This window comes from Lepus europaeus, chromosome 13 (genome assembly GCF_033115175.1).
Source record: "Lepus europaeus isolate LE1 chromosome 13, mLepTim1.pri, whole genome shotgun sequence".
Lineage (NCBI taxonomy): Eukaryota > Metazoa > Chordata > Mammalia > Lagomorpha > Leporidae > Lepus > Lepus europaeus.
In genome coordinates this window covers 25,525,417-25,543,574 of record NC_084839.1, presented here as the reverse complement: position 1 = coordinate 25,543,574, position 18,158 = coordinate 25,525,417, and the positions used below count along the sequence as shown (strand labels likewise).

At 41.4% G+C, this 18,158-nt stretch overlaps 1 protein-coding gene across 2 annotated transcripts in view; it reads right to left on the bottom strand.

Moving 5' to 3' along the window:
- Positions 1–214: 214 nt before the first annotated feature.
- Positions 215–18,158, bottom strand: part of PPP1CB (protein phosphatase 1 catalytic subunit beta) — a 54,521-nt gene continuing 36,577 nt past the window's right edge. For both annotated transcript variants that reach the window (XM_062209188.1, XM_062209187.1), the window contains 3 exons: positions 10,523–10,674; positions 6,183–6,317; positions 215–4,188 (listed from right to left, as the gene is read on the bottom strand). In XM_062209188.1, the coding sequence (XP_062065172.1) occupies positions 4,084–4,188; positions 6,183–6,317; positions 10,523–10,674 (392 nt within the window). In that variant the 3' untranslated portion in view covers positions 215–4,083. The remainder of the gene's footprint in view (positions 4,189–6,182; positions 6,318–10,522; positions 10,675–18,158) is intronic.

The window sequence follows — 18,158 nt, the reverse complement described above, 5'->3', positions numbered from 1 at the left end:
TTAAACCCAGACATATTTCATTTCCTTGACTCAATGTAATACACTTTGATAGTCTCAAGAGACACATGTCTCTTACGATGTTTATAGTTTTGCTTGGATAAAATTCTTTTTTTGAAGGGTTTATTTCCTCTGATCATATTTCTACTTCAAATTATCTCCTTTTAAAATAAATATCAGCTGACTTCATCTGGGCAAAGTAATGATTCATGCATCAGGCAGCACCCTGAACCAGTAAAGGTTCAGAGATCTCCACTCAGTAAAGTGATCAGGCAGGATTTACAGACAGACATAAGGACTGACAAATGGACAGCCTGATCGGTTCGCCGCTGACCTTTTATGAACAAGTTCTGGCTGTCTGCAGCTGGGAGTGGCTGAAAGCTCTGCTGCAAATCTGAGACTCGGCTGCTTGTCTGAAAAATGGATACTCCTCAACTTGCGATGGGGTCCCATCCTCCAGCAACCCCACTCAAAAGTGAAAATATCATAAGCCGAAAATGCACTGAAATATACCTAATCTAATGAGCACCCTAGCTGAGTGATGGTTCAGTGCAGTCTCAGCAGGTTCCCTCACGACCAGCTGACTGCTGCCTAGCAACACGCCTGTACTGGACCGCATTGTGCTAGCTGGTGACAAAGAGTCAAATTCAAAATCTAGTGTATGGTTTTCACTGAATACACAGTTTTGGCACCACTGAAAAGCTGAGAAATTCTAAGTGGAACCACTGTAGGGCAGGCACCATCTGAACACACACTCAAGCTCTAGTCTGTTAAGTGTGGAGGGAGCCCGAGACCAAGTTTAACAATTCCTCCCTTCTAGTCAAGCGTCTCAAAATCGAGGAAAACCTTGGGCTCTGACAACACTTTGTCACCACCTCCATGGACCTGTCTGATCTCAGTAAAGAATTCACAGTATCAAATTAGGCTTTTTAAAATTTTTTATGCAATCTCCACATTTCTGTTATTCTAACTGTAACAAGACCATTTTCATGTACAAAGGATGGCTGCATTCTACCTATGTTAAGATTCTTCTTGCTGGCATTTTCCAGTTAAAATAACTATCTTCAGGAACATTTAGGTCCTCTTCAGAGTCAAGGGAGATGACAATGTGGCTAGCTACAGAGTCCTTCGTTAGGTGCTAAGTACAAACCAGTCCTGTGCTGATGATCATAACTGGTCCTTGGGGGGACATTTAGGCCAGCAGTTCAGGCATGCATATCCTGTAACACAGTGCCTGGGTTTGACTGCCCTATTCCAGCTTCCTGCCAGTGCAGACCAGGGAGACAGTGGGGCTCCAGCTAATGGATCCCTACAGTCACACAGGCGATCTGGTTCCCAGCTTGGCCTTGGCTTAGTCCCAGAAGCTGCAGACATTTGAGGAGTGAACTAGCAGATGGGAGTTCTTCCTCTCTGCCTCTCATAAAAAAAAAAAAAAAAAAAAGGAGGGGAAAAAAAGGGGGGGGGGCTGCTGTTGGGCAAAGCAGAAACAATGAATGTTAGCAGCAATAAATACAGATTTAGTGAACACATTACCTGCATATGACTATAAGCAGTTAAATGGTTTAAAGAGTTCCTACATAATTTTAAAATATGGTAAATTTCCATTCTTTAATGATTAATATTAATTTCCCTAATTAGTGATTTCTTCCACATTTGATTTTTTTAAAGATTTATTTATTTATTTGAAAGGCAGGGTTATAGAGAGGCAGAGGCAGAGGCAGAGGCAGAGAGAGAGAGAGAGAGAGAGAAAGAGAGGTCTTCTATCCAATGGTTCACTTCCCAGGTGGCCGCCAATGGCCGGACTTGCACCGATCCGAAGCCAGGAGCCAAGAGCTTCTTCCTGGTCTCCCACGTGGGTGCAGGGGCCCAAGGACTTGGGCCATCTTCTATTGCTTTCCCAGGCCATAGCTGAAAGCTGGATTGGAAGTGGAGCAGCTGGGATTCGAAAAGGCGGCCACATGGAATGCCAGCACTGCAGGCGCAGGCCCCCCCATATGTGGCTTTTATCTGGATGAATTTCTAAATAATTTCTTACTGACCAAAAAATCAGTAGAATCCAGATTAATGTGGTTTAACTAATACTGAGATGAATAAAGACTGCCCTTTCCCCGCCACAGGTTTCAATATGACTTCTAAAAGAATCTATCTAAAATTCTATTTAGAAACTGCTCAACTTATACTTCAACCAAGCTGTTCAAGTCAAAACTGATAAAGTGTGTGTGTGTCCTAATCTAGCATACCATAAGCAATTCATGACTATTTTCAGAAAAGAAATCAATTTAATGTCAGAAACATAGTGCTGTTTTGAATAAAATGTATGTTTAAATGTGTCACTCTGAAGAAAAAAGGAATAAAATAATCAGTCAGGCTTCATATCAATTAGACAACTTTTACTAAATGAGAAAACTACATTTAAAATGTGCTTTAAAACAAAGTAGAATTAGAAAAAAAAAAGACATATGCAGTTTAAGGAAACTTTGCACTGTGCTGAAAATCAAATATTTCTTGCAGTAATACAATGCGCCAATTCATAAACTGTAAGTTAACAGAATTCTCAATTTAACATTTTCAAAGACAATATTAAGGTCAAGAATTTCACATCTATGGTAGCACATATAGAAGGGCATTATAAATGTGATGTCCATCCCTATGAAGCTTACAAATTTGACAATGCTCAATAAAAGCTTTTAGAGTCACATCCAATAGTGTCACATCCAAACAATCACAAATCTGTGCTCTGTAAGTTCTCCTTCTAAAATCTTTATGGTGACTTTTCTATTCCTTGCCATGTTAATGCTAACCCTTAAAAAAAGAGAGAACAGGAAAAGAAATGCTGCAATAAACTCTTGATCACATACAGAAATTATTGCTACTATAGTTCACTACAAAGCATATCTATACAATATCATATGAACTTTGATTATGAAAAATCAGAATAAAAATCTTTAGTGACATAAGCCTTACAATCGTATACAACATTCACATGGCAATATTAGACAGTTAAGCACCCAATACCCATAGTTGACAAAATGTCCCACTGACCAGCATTCAATTAAATACATCCTTCGTATAAAGGGAGAAAAAAAGAGATAGTGTCAGCTTTCCAAGGCTTGTCAAAAAAGGATTCTCATGTTTTGTGGATCTAAAAACAAAACCAACAACAATAACAACAACAAAAATCCCAAAAAACAAAACCAATGCAGGTGAGGGTGTTACCAGAAAGTTAAGCATGCCAAAAGGTGTTTCGTGCGAATTAAAACCTAAAGCCAAGGTACCACATAATCACATTACCAACTATTTGGGTAATACTATATGAGCCTTACCTTAAAGTTAAATGAAATGCTACTGCACAATAGAGCATTAATAAGTTAAAAATTAGAGTGCACAAATCCAAATCAGTGGCAATTTCTGAATAAAGCAAAATATTCACTATCAGCTGTAAAGTTTGCCCAGTCAAACTGATTAAAACCAATGAATTGGACAGTCTGCATATTTTTAAAAACTATCACTCTCTAAAATTCCTTTTTAATGTAATGAGGAATAAATTTTCTTAAGATCAAACAGGTATATAAGTAGATAAGCAAAAGAAGTAACAGTTGGTGAATGTCTTTAAAGCTCTTCCCATATTTCACTTTTTAAAATGTTTAGGGAAAAAATATTGCCATTATTCTAGCAAAAACAAACAAAACAAAACAAAACAAGCCCAAAATAATTAAACAACCAAGCAACACTAAAACCACATTACACAGATGGATCATCATGCTTTCATCTGGTTTAATTATCACATCTAGTTTAACTGGGATGCTTTTCAACTTTAAAAATTGTGATACGTGAAGATGTAACTTGAATGGATAATTTTGAATTTGGATTTAACTTTGTTGAATATAACAGAATATACTTATTACAATACAGTGTAGCACATCTTTCTATTAGAAAAAAATTTAAGATCCTTTACCCGTCTCCTTAAGTTAAAGGTGTGACATCATAAAGGGTGTCAAATGGCTGGATGGTTTTACAGTGCACACTTATATATATTATGAAGTATGTCCTTAACAAATCTGGTGGTTTCTTTATAGAATTCCTTCTTCACCTTTTCTTCGGTGGATTAGCTGTTCGAGGTGGAGTGACAGGGCGTCCAGAATTCAGTCCACCATACTGGTATTTAGCTTTCTTTTCAGAAGGTTTCAATATCTTAAAGTAAATAATAAATGAATAAACAGTGTTACTCTTTCAAATGTAGCAAGTTTAAGAAAACTGTGATAGGGTGGGTCTTTTTCTCAATAAGAGGCATACAAATTGAGAAAAAGGGCAACACAAATGTAGAACAACAAAATTCCACTAACATTTCTCATTTAAAGAGAGTACATAAGTGTGAACACTATTATTTATCATCCCATTAATATTTTAGTTAATAAAACGTGAGCACAATAACTCAACTACCTAATCCTTAATTTCAGTAAAATTTTTTCCAAATTTACCTCTGGTGAGGAAAAGAACACCAGTTTAAGAATCAAAAGATGTAGGTTCTCATCATAATTCTGACATATTTACTTAGCAGGGCAATTAACCTTCAACATGTCAAACTCTTCAGGTCTTATTTTTTTGTGTACAAATGAATATTGATATATTTGATTACAAACCTTAAAGCTCAACTATTCAAAATGTACAAGTCAACAGTTTTTAGTGCATATATTCAGCCAAACAATTATCATAATTGAAATTTAGCTCATTTTTGTTACCCCAAAACAATATTTGTTCCTGTTATCAATCATTTCTCATTCCTGCTCTCTACCTTTCCATAACCCCTCCAACTCTAAAAGGCAAGTACTAACTTACCTTATGTCTCTACAGATTTGTCTATTTTGGACTTAATCGTTAAGACCTTCCAGTCTTTTTCTTCTTTTTTTTTTTTGACAGGCAGTTAGAGATAAAGATCTTCCTTCCGTTGGTTCACCTCCCAAATGGCCACTACAGCAGGCATGCTGCGCAGATCTGAAGCCAGGAGCCCATGTAAGTGCAGGGTCCAAGGACTTGGGCCATTCTCCACTGCCTTCCTGGGCCACAGCAGAGAGCTGGACTGGAAGAGGAGCAACCGGGACAGAACCGGCGCCCCAACCGGGACTAGAACCTGGTGTGCCGGCGCCGCAGGCGGAGGATTAGCCTAGTGAGCTGCAGAGCCGGCCTTCTTTTTGTTTTTTTTTTAAAGATTTATTTGAAAGAGTTACACAGAGAGGAGGAGACAGATCTTCCATCTACCAGTTCACTCCCCAAATGTCAGGAGCTTCTTCCAGATCTTCCACATGAGTGCAGGGGCCCAAGCACTGGGCCATCTTCTGCTGCCTTCCAGGTGCATTAGCAGGGAGCTGGATTGGAAGTGCAGCAGCAAGGTTTTGAACCAGTGCCCCTATGGTATGCTGGCATTGCAGGTGGTGGCTTTACCCGCTATGCCACAATGCCAGCCCCAAGACATTTCAGTCCCAACACTGCACTACCTGGTCTGATAGCTCCAGCTCCTGACTCCAGCTTCCTGCCAATACAGACCTTGGAGGCAGCAGTAAAGGCTGAAGTAACTGGGTTCATGCCACCCACATGGGAGATATTCTAGATTGGATTCCCAGCTTCTGGCTCTAGCCACCACGTTAGCCACTGGTGGGCATTCAGGAGTGAACCAGCAGATGAGAATGCTTCCTCTTTCCCCATTTCTGCTTTAAAAAAAAAAAGTGAACACTTCTCTATAAGTGGATACTTTAAAATTCTTTGGAAAGATTTTCATTTAGGTAAATATTCTGTTTTTTTCCTCATCTGTGTTTACACTGTTTTCTTTCCCCAATGTCCATCCCACCAATTACTCTTGATCATACACAGAAATTACTTTACTACAGAAAGACTCATTCATTCATTCCAGTCATATTGTTTTAGTAGGTAAGCCACTACCTTACAGCACAGAGGGAATTTTACATTTTAAACATCTCAGTCAAGGATGACTGATATTTTAGGTTCCCTAAAATTCAAATATTGATGGGTACCAAAAGTTAGAAACTTTTGTGATGAAAAACAGAAATCTTTAATGAGTGTCAATGGTAATCATTTCCTAATTAAACTTTCAATAAACCTAAAAGTAAAATTGTACTGACAACAGTTTTAACTAGATTTCTAGTTGTTATAAATTTAGATCTCTATCATACCTGAAATGAACACATCAAAGTCTCATCCACACTCATCATTCCACCAGCATTATCAAACTCGCCACAGTAATTTGGGGCTGAAAATAGGGTTACCAATTGTCGCTTAGCAAAAAATTCATATCCATCTTCTACCACCTGTCAAAGGAGATGTCAAAAGAAAACAGCATTTATTAGCAGGCAATTGTCAGCTATCTATATTAATTAAGATTAATACGGTAAAGGCCTAAAAAAAACACTTGTTTTGGAAGTTTTGTTATCTGTTCTTAAACTTTGCTTAGAACATTAAATTGGTGTGTCTTTTCTGTAAAATGGCAGAGATTAAGCTTAAATGGAATAATAGGTTTGTAATTACTAAAGAGCATATTTCCAAGGCTTCCCATGAAACAAAAATGAAATACCCTAATGTGTACAGTAACCACAGGGACCTGGGACAAGAGGTGGGACTGTGATGACAGCATATAATCCCACTATAGAACCCTTCAATGAGTAACAGCCAGACAATAAAAAACTTCCCCACAAACTTTTTGCTTGCTTTGCTTTTAAACTTCATATCAGTGGTATATACCTACAAACTGAAAACATTACTAACTTGAGTTTAATTTACACAGATCAGGCTCCTTAAGTTAAAAGATTATAGGCTAAAGTTTTATACCCACACGTAGTTTTTTTCCTTAATGTTTTAAATTTCTAGACTCTATTGTCAATTACTGAGTTATTTGAACAACTTATATTTCTCAGCTTATGACTCTAACTTTTGGGTTTATGAGAGGTAAACAAAAACATGTTAAACAGTTTATATTTATTTATAATAACCAAGATTACTTTTTTTGTTAAAGATTTTATTTATTTATTTGACAGGTAGAATTACAGACAGTGAGAGAGAAACAGAGAGAAAGGTCTTCCTTCCATTGGTTCACCCCACAAATGGCCGCTCGGCCGGCGCTACACCGATCCAAAGCCAGGAACCAGGTGCTGGTGATGGGGTCCAAGGACTTGGGCTATCCTTCACTGCCCTCCCAGGCCACAGCAGAGAGCTGGACTGGAAGAGGAGCAACCGGGACTAGAACCCGGCGCTCATGTAGGATGCAGCACCGCAGGTGGAGGATTAACCACGTGAGCCACAGCGCCGGCCCATCCAAGATTACTTTGTTTGTTTTGACAGGCAGAGTTAGACAGAAAGAGAGAGAGACAGAAAGGTCTTCCTTTGTATTGGTTCACCCCCCCCAAATGGCTGCTACGGCTGGCGCGCTATGCCGATCTGAAGCCAGGAGCCAGGTGCTTCTCCTGGTCTCCCATGTGGGTGCAGGGCCCAAGGACTTGGGCCATCCTCCACTGCACTCCCGGGCCACAGCAGAGAGCTGGCCTGGAAGAGGAGCAACCAGGACAGAATCCAGCGTCCCAACTGGGGTGCCGGCGCCACAGGCAGAGGATTAGCCTAGTGAGCCGTGGTGCCAACCTCCAAGATTACTTGTTAAAGTCTATTTTAGGGGCGGCACTATGGCATTAACAGGTAAAGCTGCTGTCGGCAGTGCTGGCATCCTATATCGGTGCCGCTTGGAGTCCCGGCTGCTCCTCTTCCAATTCTGCTGTCATGGCCTGGGAAAGCAGTAGAAGATGGCCCAAGTCCTTGGGCCCCCGCCCTGAGTGGGAGACCTGGAAGAAGCTCCTGGCTCCTGGCCTTGTGGCCAACTGGGGAGTGAACCTTTGGATGGTTCTCTCTGCCTCTCCTTCTCTGTGTAACTCTTTCAAATAAATAAATAAATCTTAAAGTCTATTTTAGGTATCCTTTTTGATAAGCAAAATTATCCTATAATACTTGCATAGAATTACAATTATTTACTTTTTAAAATATATCATACCTCACTGCTGGGAATGTTTCTCTGTTGAAATTTACCTCACAGCACAATTTAGATAGTAATCTTTTTGGTTAAGACTGGAATACTTTATCTATGGTTTCTAGTTTTCAGTTTTTGTTCATTCTTTCAAACACTCTTTTTAAAGATTTATTTATTTGCAAGTCAGAGTTACAGAGAGAGGTAGAGCAGAGAGATCTTCCATCCGCTGGTTCACTCCTCAGATGGCGCAAGGACCCAGGTGCTTCATCTGGGTCTCCCACACAGGTGGCAGGGGCCCGAACACTTGGGCCATCTTCTGCTGCTCTTCCCTAGCCATTAGTAGGGAGCTGGATTTGTTATTTATTTATTTTTTTTTGACAGGCAGAGTGGACAGTGAGAGAGAGAGACAGAGAGAAAGGTCTTCCTTTTGCCGTTGGTTCACCCTCCAATGGCTGCCGCGGTAGTGCGCTGCGGCCGGCGCACCGCGCTGTTCCGATGGCAGGAGCCAGGTGCTTATCCTGGTCTCCCATGGGGTGCAGAGCCCAAACACTTGGGCTATTCTCCACTGCACTCCCTGGCCACAGCAGAGAGCTGGCCTGGAAGAGGGGCAACCGGGACAGGATCGGTGCCCCGACCGGGACTAGAACCCGGTGTGCCGGCGCCGCAAGGCGGAGGATTAGCCTGTTGAGCCACGGCGCCGGCGGGAGCTGGATTTGAAGTGCGCATATGGGAGGCCAGTGTCACAGGTAGAAAGTCCCTTAAATTTTTTAAAAAGGAAATATTAGCAGTTTGTGTTGTTTCCTACTGTTAAGTCTCATAATTTTAGAGATAACATGTTTGAAAATAAAAAGAATAGAGGGGCCAGTGCTGTGGCACAGGGGGTTAAAGCCCCAGCTTGCAGTGCCAGTGTCCTATATCGATGCCGGTTTGAGTCCGGCTGCTCCACTTTTAATCCAGCTCTCCGCTATGGCCTGGGAAAGCAGTAAAAGATGGCCCAAGTCTTTTGGCCTCTGCATCCACGTGGGAGACTCAGAAAAGCTCCTGGCTTCAGATGAGTGCAGTTCTGGCCATTGCAGCCATCTGGGTAGTCAGCAGCAGATGGAAGACTTCTTTGCCTCTGCCTCTAACTCTGCCTTTCAAATAAGTAAGTAAATCTTAAAATAAATAAATAAATAAATAAACATAGAATTTTGAAAGTTTCTGGAAAAGTCCACATACATAAACTAAGTTAGTTTAGTAACTAACTTCACATTTTAAAATCATCACCTATTTTTGAAAAGATCAATGAATGGAGATCTATGGCTGAAACAACTTATCCACGGGGATTTCAGTTAGGTAACTTAGCAACCCTGCTCTTTTATCAAAATCATAAACATGATATGTACTGATTAGAAGACAAATTTGCTTACAGCAAAGGCTTTAGGAACATAACTTCATTTCAACTGAGTGACAGGAGAGAAGCACATAATACCTAACATGCAGAGGGTGGGAAGCCAATCATTTTTATGAGTTAGGATCACAGCACTCAAGTGTCATAGGGAATAAAGCTTCAGACAAAATGGAATTTCGAACAGAATATGATTAATATATCTTGCTTTAAAAAATAATAATCACTAATATAATCTTAAAAGTAGCCAAAAATTATTTTTAAAAATTACATCGATTGAAAAGTATATCAGTTATGTTTTAGAGAGTGTTTCTGGAAAAATATGAACAGTATTCTTATAATAATGGTTTTATCACAGCAGAAATAATTAATGATACAACGCAATCTGTAGTCAAATCCCCCAATGGTCTCAAAAATGCCTTCTTAAAGAGCATTTTGATTTTATCAAACTCCAAACAATATCCATACAATGACTAATAACACGGGATTGTAGCCCATTATAGATCATATAAAAAAAAAATCTAGATTATATCTAGAAAGCTTCAGAAAAGCACTAAAAATTTTGCTAGAGTTGCATACAATATTGAATATATCCTTTTGAAACATTTCTTCTTGTACAGTGAGAAAAGGTTAACAAAGCATTTGTTTTTATTAATTTAAGATTATCTATTTGAAGGAGCTACAGATTGAGGGAGAGACAGAGAGCGAACTTCCATCTGCTCGTTCACTCCCTAGATGGTTACAACGGCTAGGGCGGAAGCAGGCCAATGCCAGGAGCCAGGAACTTCTTTCAGGTCTCCTATGTGGGTAGTAGGGACCCAAGCACCTGGGCCATCTTCCTCAGCTTTTCCCAGGACATTAGCAGGGAGCTGGATCAAAAGTGGAACAGCCCTAACTTGAATTGGCACCCATTGGGATGCCGGCTTTGCAGGCAGAAGCTTTACCCACAATGACACAATGCTGGCTCCAAAGCATTTACAATGGTACAATCTAGGTAATGGCTTTGTCTCTCCCATTGCCTTCTTTACACAAGTCATTCAGGTGTCTCAAAAATAAAATGAGAGGGACTGTGTGAGGTTAGCAAATATTAAGCTATCCATGATTCTTATAGTTCATACCTGATGAGCTCGACAAATCAAGTCTAAATCATGACGATTCAGAAATTTACTGACTACATCAGCGCCAAAAGTGAAGGAAACACCACGGTCATTTTCTCCCCAGCCTTGCACGTCCTTGTCTGGGTCAGACCACAGTAAATCACAGAGCAAACCTTTAAAGAACAGAAATACAGCAATGAAAAAGAAAAAAGGAAAAACAAAACACAAAAACTTCAACTAAAGGATATCTACATCAAATCTCTTTTCCTGCCCTTTTACCCTTCAATAAACAATGGTAATTATTTGCCCCCAAGTAGCTCAGCCTAGCTAACTCATTCAACAAGACTGCCTGGCCTCTTTTAAGAGAAGTGCTGGAACCAGTCCTACAGAGAGGAAATCTATATGACATGCTCTAAGTTCATTTTTTCTGCATGATTTTTCCAATGAATAAATGATTGACTCAGCAGCATTTTTCTTTCTTCAGGATATTTACTTATTTATTTATTTGAGAGGCAGTCAGAGAGAGGAGAGACACAGAGATCGTCCATCTGCTGGTTTACTCCCCAAATGGCCACAACGACTGAGGCTGTGCCAGGAATAAGCTGGGAGCTTCATCTGGGTCTCCCATGTGAGTGCAAGAGCCTAGGGCTTGGGCCAACTTCCACTGCCTTCCCAGGCACAACTGCAGGGAGCTGGGTTAGAAGTGGAGCAGCTGGGGCTCTAGCACTGCAGGCCACAGCTTTAACTTGCTGAGCCACAGTGCTGGCCCTTGTAGCATTTTTCATCCCTTCCTTATGGAGTTATGCTGTTACTGAGCACTATAATCTACTCCACTAGACTAATTTATCCCTGAGCCAATAACACACCAGAGGTTTTCAGTAAGTCTTTATAAAAAGCTCATGGGGCTAGTATCCCCACATTTTTTTTCTCTTCAGGACTGTCTTGGTTACTTTGACTCCTTTGTTCTTCCACATAAAGTTCAGAACCAGCTTGCTTAAGTCCACGAAAACTCAACTGTAATATCATTGGGATTGCATTTGACCTACAGACCAATCTGAGGAAAGAAAAATATTTTCTACTTACATCTGAAGGATTTCAAAGGAAAGTATGGTGGAACAAAACCAGACTAATCTTTAACTTTAGTAATGTTTTGGTCAAAAGAGGTCAGAACTGGACTGACACAGTGGCGCAGTAGGTTGATCCTCCGCCTGCGGTGCCGGCATCCCACAGGGCGCTGGTTCTAGTCCTGGCTGCTCCTCTTCCAATCCAGCTCTCTGCTATGGCCTGGGAAAGCAGCAGTAGATGGCCCAAGTCCTTGGGCCCCTGCACCCACGTGGGAGACTGGGAAGAAGCTCCTGGCTCCTGGCTTCGGATCAGCTCAGCTCCGGCCATTGCAGCCATTTGAGGAGTGAACCAACGGACGGAAGACCTTTCTCTCTGTCTCTCTCTCTCATGGTCTATAACTCTACCTCTCAAATAAAATAAATAAAAATCTTTAAATAAATAAAAAAAGGTCAGAACTAGAAATACTTATCTTAGCATCTTCAATAGATAAACAGTAATGGAAATCTTAGAATTCAAACCACCTTGAAACCATAAAGTGAGAAGACCAGGGAATGATCAAAAAAATAGTGAGAAGGAATGATCAAAACAAACAACAACAAAAATTGGCAAAGATTTCCTAAAAGGATAAAGAATTGTTTAGAAGTAGGAAATGGTTAAGTTTCAATGCCACAAATATATGGAGTAAGACAAAGAACAAATATAGGCCAATTATAATAAATTATAAGACCCTAATGAAAGCAGATTTGATGGTTCAGGGTAGGATAGTAAGTAAAAGTCGAATTGTAGTGACATCAGGAGGGGACAATGAAATGGTGATATTAAATAATTTTTTAAGAATTACAGTGTCTAATGAAGTTTTTAACCACTGGACCAAATGTCTACCCCAGGGAAGGTGTTTTTAATACAATGAGAGGGTTTAAGATTTTTAAAATTTATTATCTTTTATTCTTAAAAAATTTTAGTTATATTTATTTGAAAGACAGGCAGACAGATTATCTGTTGGTTTACTCTTCAAATGCCCAAAACAGCTGGGGCTAGTCCAGGCTAAAGCCAGGAGCTGGGAACTCAACTTGGGTCTCCCACATGGGTGGCAGGACCCAAGCCCCAAGACCATCATCAGCTGCCTCCCAGAGTGCAAATTAGCAGGAAGCTGAAATCAGAAGTAGGGTCAGGACTTGAACCCAGGAACTTCAATAAGGAACATGGACATCCTGGGTAATGTCTTAACCACTGCATCAAACTCCGTAATACAGCTTATCCTGAAAGATCTCCATAGGAGAATTATCTAAAACCCTAAACAGAATTAATGGCAATGTTATTCAATTTCCATCATTGATATTTCCTAAGCTCCTGCTATTATGTTTTAAGAAATTCACCAACAAAAAAATCAACTGGAATAGGTAGTCTCAATTCATAAACCCTTTCTGGCTGAAGCTCTTACATACATCTCCAGCGCTCTATAATGCTTCCCACTTTCCAGTCTGTTTCTTGAGATGAAAACAGTGAGTAGAAAGCCAAGATACTGCGGCCAGCATGGCAGTAAGCTAAGCTGCTGCCTACAATGCTGGCATCCTATAACAGAGAGCTGGTTTGAGCTCTGGCTGCTCTATTTCCTATCCGGCTCCCTATTAACGTTCTTGGGAAAGCAGCAGAGGGCAGATCAAGTACTTAAGTCTCTGTCACTCACATGAGAGACCCACCCGGATGGAGTTTCTAACTCCTAGCTTTAGCCTGGACATCCCAGGCTTGGAAGCCATTTAGGGGGGACTGAACCAGCACACAGGAAAATTTCTCTCTCTCCCCGTCTCTCAGTAACACTCTGCCTTTAAAATAAAGCTTAAAAAAAAAAAAAAAAAAAAAGGCACCAAGATACTAAGACTATAATTTCAGCGACAAACTGTAAAACCACAAAGTAGCTGGCTTCCAGATTTTTGAGTGTGGATGCATACAATCTAAAATAATAACAGCAACAACAATCTGGAATTCCACAACCTTAATGGAGTTCAGATAAGAATTTCAGAGTCAAGATTCAATGTTTAAAGAACAAGCATCAGAATTAATTTGGCTACTATTTCAAAGATTATATTAATTTATAAATTAAATTTCTATATGTTATATGGAACACCAAAGCAAGATCAAAATAACTATCAGAAACGTTTCAGAAATTTCCCATTACAACATGCTGAAAACAGAAACCTTACATGTCACCCTCGAAACTGATTTATTCCTGACCTGTACACAGAAACTTTAAAGAATGAATATATATTTTATACCTTACTTTAAGTATTGAGGTTGGCACTGTGGCATAGTGGATGAAAATGCCTGTGACACCAGCATCCCATATGGGGGCTGGTTCATGTCTTGGCTGCTCCACTTTCAATCCAGGTTCCTGCTAATGGCCCAGGAAAAGCAGTGGAAGACGGCCAAAGTGTTTGGGACCCTGTCACCCATGCATGAGACCTGGCATGAAGCTCTTGATTCCTGGCTTCGGTCTGGCTCAGCCCTGCCTGGTACAGCCATCTAGGCAGTGAACCAGTGAATAGAAGCTCTCTCTTTTTTCTCTCTGCTCCTCTCATTCTCTCCCTCTACTCTACCTTTGGAATAAATAAGTTTTAAGTAGTACTTTCTATTATATTGGGTCAAATATATTTTATAATGAAAATTAAAAGCCAGGGTGGGATGGGTGCAGTAGGTTAAGCTGCTACTTACAATGCCAGCATCTCATACTGAAGTGACAGTTCCAATCCTGCTCCCTGCTAATGCACCTGGGAAGGTAGCAAATGATGGCCCAAGTACTGGGTCCTTGTCACCCATGTGGGAGACTAGAATGGAGTTCTGGAGTTTCTAGCTTGAGCTTTGACTTGGGCCAGCCCTGGCTGCTGCAGGCATCTGAGGAGTGAATCAGTGGATGGGACATCTCTTTCAAATAAAGAAGTTATGGCAAAAATCTCCGCTTTCTTACCTTTTTTATTTGCCAAAAATCAGCTGTGTTATCTAAGAAGTTCTGGGGCAACTTATTACTACAATACAGTGTTTGAGCAGGCTGATACCAGAGGATCTACACAGCTATTTCCAATGGTTAATATACGGTCATGAGGAGCATTCAAAGTGGCATTACCAGACTTCCAGTACAGTGAGCAAAATAACTCAATGACACTTGAAAGAAAGCAATCCCAGGGATGGCACTGTGATGTAGTGGGTGATGCCAGCATCCCCTGTGAGTGCCAGTTTGAGTCCTGGTTGGTCCACTGTCGATCCAGTCCCTGTTAATGAACCTGGGAAAGCAGAAGAAAGATGGCACAAATACTTGGGCCTCTGCCACTCATGTGGGAAACATGGCTGGAGTTCCAGGCTCCTGGCTTTGGTCTGGTCCACGCCTGGCTGTTGGAGCCATTTAGGGAGTGAACCCAGGGATGGAAGCACTCTCTCACTTGCATTCATTCTCTCTCTCTGTCTTTCCCTCTCAAATAAGAATCTTAAAAAAAGAAGAGAGGGAAGGCAGTGCTGTGGCGCTGTGGGTTAAAGCCCCAGCCCATAGTGCTGACATCCTATATGGGTACCAGTTAGTGTCCTGGCTGCTCAGCTTCCAATCCAGCTCCTTGCTAATGCACCTGGAAAGCAGCAGAAGATGGCCCAAGTCTTTGGGCCCCTGCACCCACATGGGAGACCTGGAAGAAGCTCCTGGCTTAGAATCAGCTCAGCTCTGGCAACTGTGTCCATTTGGGGAGTGAACCAGTGGATGGAGAACCTCTCTGTTTCTACATCTTTCAGTAACTCTTCCAAATAAATAAATTCTGCACTTGGTCATTAATAGTTTTCAATGTTTATCCAACGAATCTTTATGGATAATGGGAAACGAAATCACCCATCATCCACTCCAATACTTTTTAAAAAAAGACTTATTTATTTATTTGAATGGCAGAGTTGCGCAGAGAGAGAAGGGGAGAGAAGGGCAGAGAGAGAGAGAGAGAGAGAGAGAGAGAGAGAGAGAGAGAGAGAAAGAGAAGTGTCTCCCATTTGCTGGTTCACTCCCCACATGGCTGCAATGGCCACAGCTGGGCCAATCCAAAGCCAGGAACCAGGAGCTTCTTCCAGGTGCAGGGCCCAAAGATTTGGGCCATCTTCCACTGCTTTCCCAGGCCATAGCAAAAAGCTGGATCGGAAATTAAGCAGCCAGAAATCAAACTGGTACCCATATGGAATGCCAGCACTGCAGGTGGTGGCTTTATCCACTATGCCACAGTGCTGGCCCCTCCAATACTTATATAATGAATAATCAATTTCCTTTTAACAATAAGCAATCTTATCAGTCCCTCCCAATACGTATTTTGTTCACAATATGTAACAGGATTTCTGGATCCTATGTCATGCCTGAGAATCTCCAGTGTTAACACATGTAAGTTTGCTGGGAACTGATGAGTATAGTATGTATAAGGGTGGATCAGATTATACAAATATCACTGGGACAATCTATCCAAAAAGGTGAGTCTCTCTTTTTTTTTTTTTTTTTATTTGACAGGTAGAGTTATAGACAGTGAGAGGGAGAGACAGACAGAAAGGTCTTCCGTCTGTTGCTTCACTCCCCAAATGGCCGCTACGGCCGGCGCTGTGCCGATCTGAAGCTAGGAGCCAGGTGCTTCTTCCCGGTCTCCCATAAGGGTATTGGGGCCCAAGCACTTGGGCCATCCTCCACTGCCCTCCCGGGCTATAGCAGAGAGCTGGCCTGGAAGAGGAGCAACTGGGACTAGAACCTGGCGTCCACATGGGATGCGGCGCCACAGGCGGAGGATTAACCGAGTAAGCCACGGCACCGGCCCGAGTCTCGTTTTTTTAAGATATATTTTTTGTCAGGAAAAGAGAAAGGGTAGTTTTGCTTATGTTAATGTTTCTAACAGTATGAACATGTGTTATATAATAAAAAAATATATTTGGTCTTTGTAACTGTTCTGTCCTGCCTCCCAAAATTCTTGCAATTTGCTGAAAGACAGTAATGTCTTTTGTTACTCATAATGGGCTCCTTTCTACCACAACTAAGCCTGTAGTAAAAAAGTGATTCATGGCTTCAAGACAGAGCTATTCACCCAAAGACCAAACATCTGAGCAGAGGGCTGGAATTTTCAGACCTGTCTTTCCCCTCATTTATTGGTGGTGGTGGTGCTAAATACGAATTTCTATTAAAAACAACAATTCTTGGGGCCAGCGCTGTGGCACAGCGGTTAAAGCTGCTGCTTGTGCCGCCAGCATCCCTATATGGGCACTGGTTCGAGTCTCAGCTGCTCCACTTCTGATCCAGCTCCCTGCTATGGCCTGGGAAAGCAGTAGAAAACAGCTTAAGTCCTTGAGCACCTACATGGATTCAGTTCAAAGAGGGCATGGAGTTCTGGGCTAACAATTCCTATTCCCAGTACCTTCCTCTATGTATACCTTTCACTTGACTAATCCTGAGTTATGTTTTTAATCATTTATTTTTTTATTATGTTTTTTTTAAGAATTATTTATTTCAAAGAGTTACATGGAGAGAGAGGGAGAGGTAGAGAGGTCTTCCATTCCGCTGGTTCACTCCCAAATTGGCCACAATGGCTGGAGCTATGCTGATCCGAAGCCAGGAGCCAGGAGCCAGGAGCATCTTTCAGGTCTCCCATACGGGTGCAGGGGCCCAAGGACTTGGGCCATCTTCTACTGCTTTCCCAGGCCATAGCAGAGAGCTGGATCAGAAGAGAAGCACCCAGGACTCGAACCGGTGCCCATGTGGGTTGCCGGCACTGCAGGCTGGGGCTTTAACCTGCTATGCCACAGCACCAGCCCCCCTTTATTTTTAAAATATTTTATTTTATTTGAAAGAGTTTCAAAGAGAGGAGGGGCAAAGAGAGAAAGATTGATCTATCCGTTGGTTCACTTCCCAAATGGATGCAAATGGCTTAGGCTGGGCAAGGCCAAAGTCAGTATCCAGGAGCTTCAACCATGTTTCCCATGTGAGTAGAAGGGCCCAAGCACTTAGGGCATTCTCCACTGCCTTCCCAGGCGCACTAGCAGGGAGATGGATCAGATGTGGAACAACTGGACTTCAACTGGCACTCATATGGGATGCTGGCACTGTAGGTACGGGGCTTTACATGCTAGGCCATAGCACTGGCCCCAAGTTATAGCCTTTGTAACAAATGAATAAATGTGGGTAAAGCACCCAAGGAGGGGGTTGTGAAACCTCCCCATTTGTAGGTGGCTGGGCAGATCTTACTTGTATCAGTAATGCAGAATGGAGCCTTTAGTCTGCGCACTCTGTGGTAATTTCAGGAGCCAGTGTCAGACTTGAATCAGACACCTAGCTGGTGTCAAGAGAATTGGTTGTTGGTGGAAAAACCACACACATTTGGTATCAGAAAACACCACAAAGAAAGTACTGATTTTTAGGCAAAAGGAAGCAAAGCAACTTGCCTATACATAATGACATTTAACATTACAAATGCCATGATTAGATACTTCAAAATATATACTAGTACTAAAATACAAGTAAACATTTACAAAAACTTATTTTCACTTTATTTGAAAGTAGAGATCTCCCATTCACTCCCCAGATGCCTGTATTTGCCGGGGC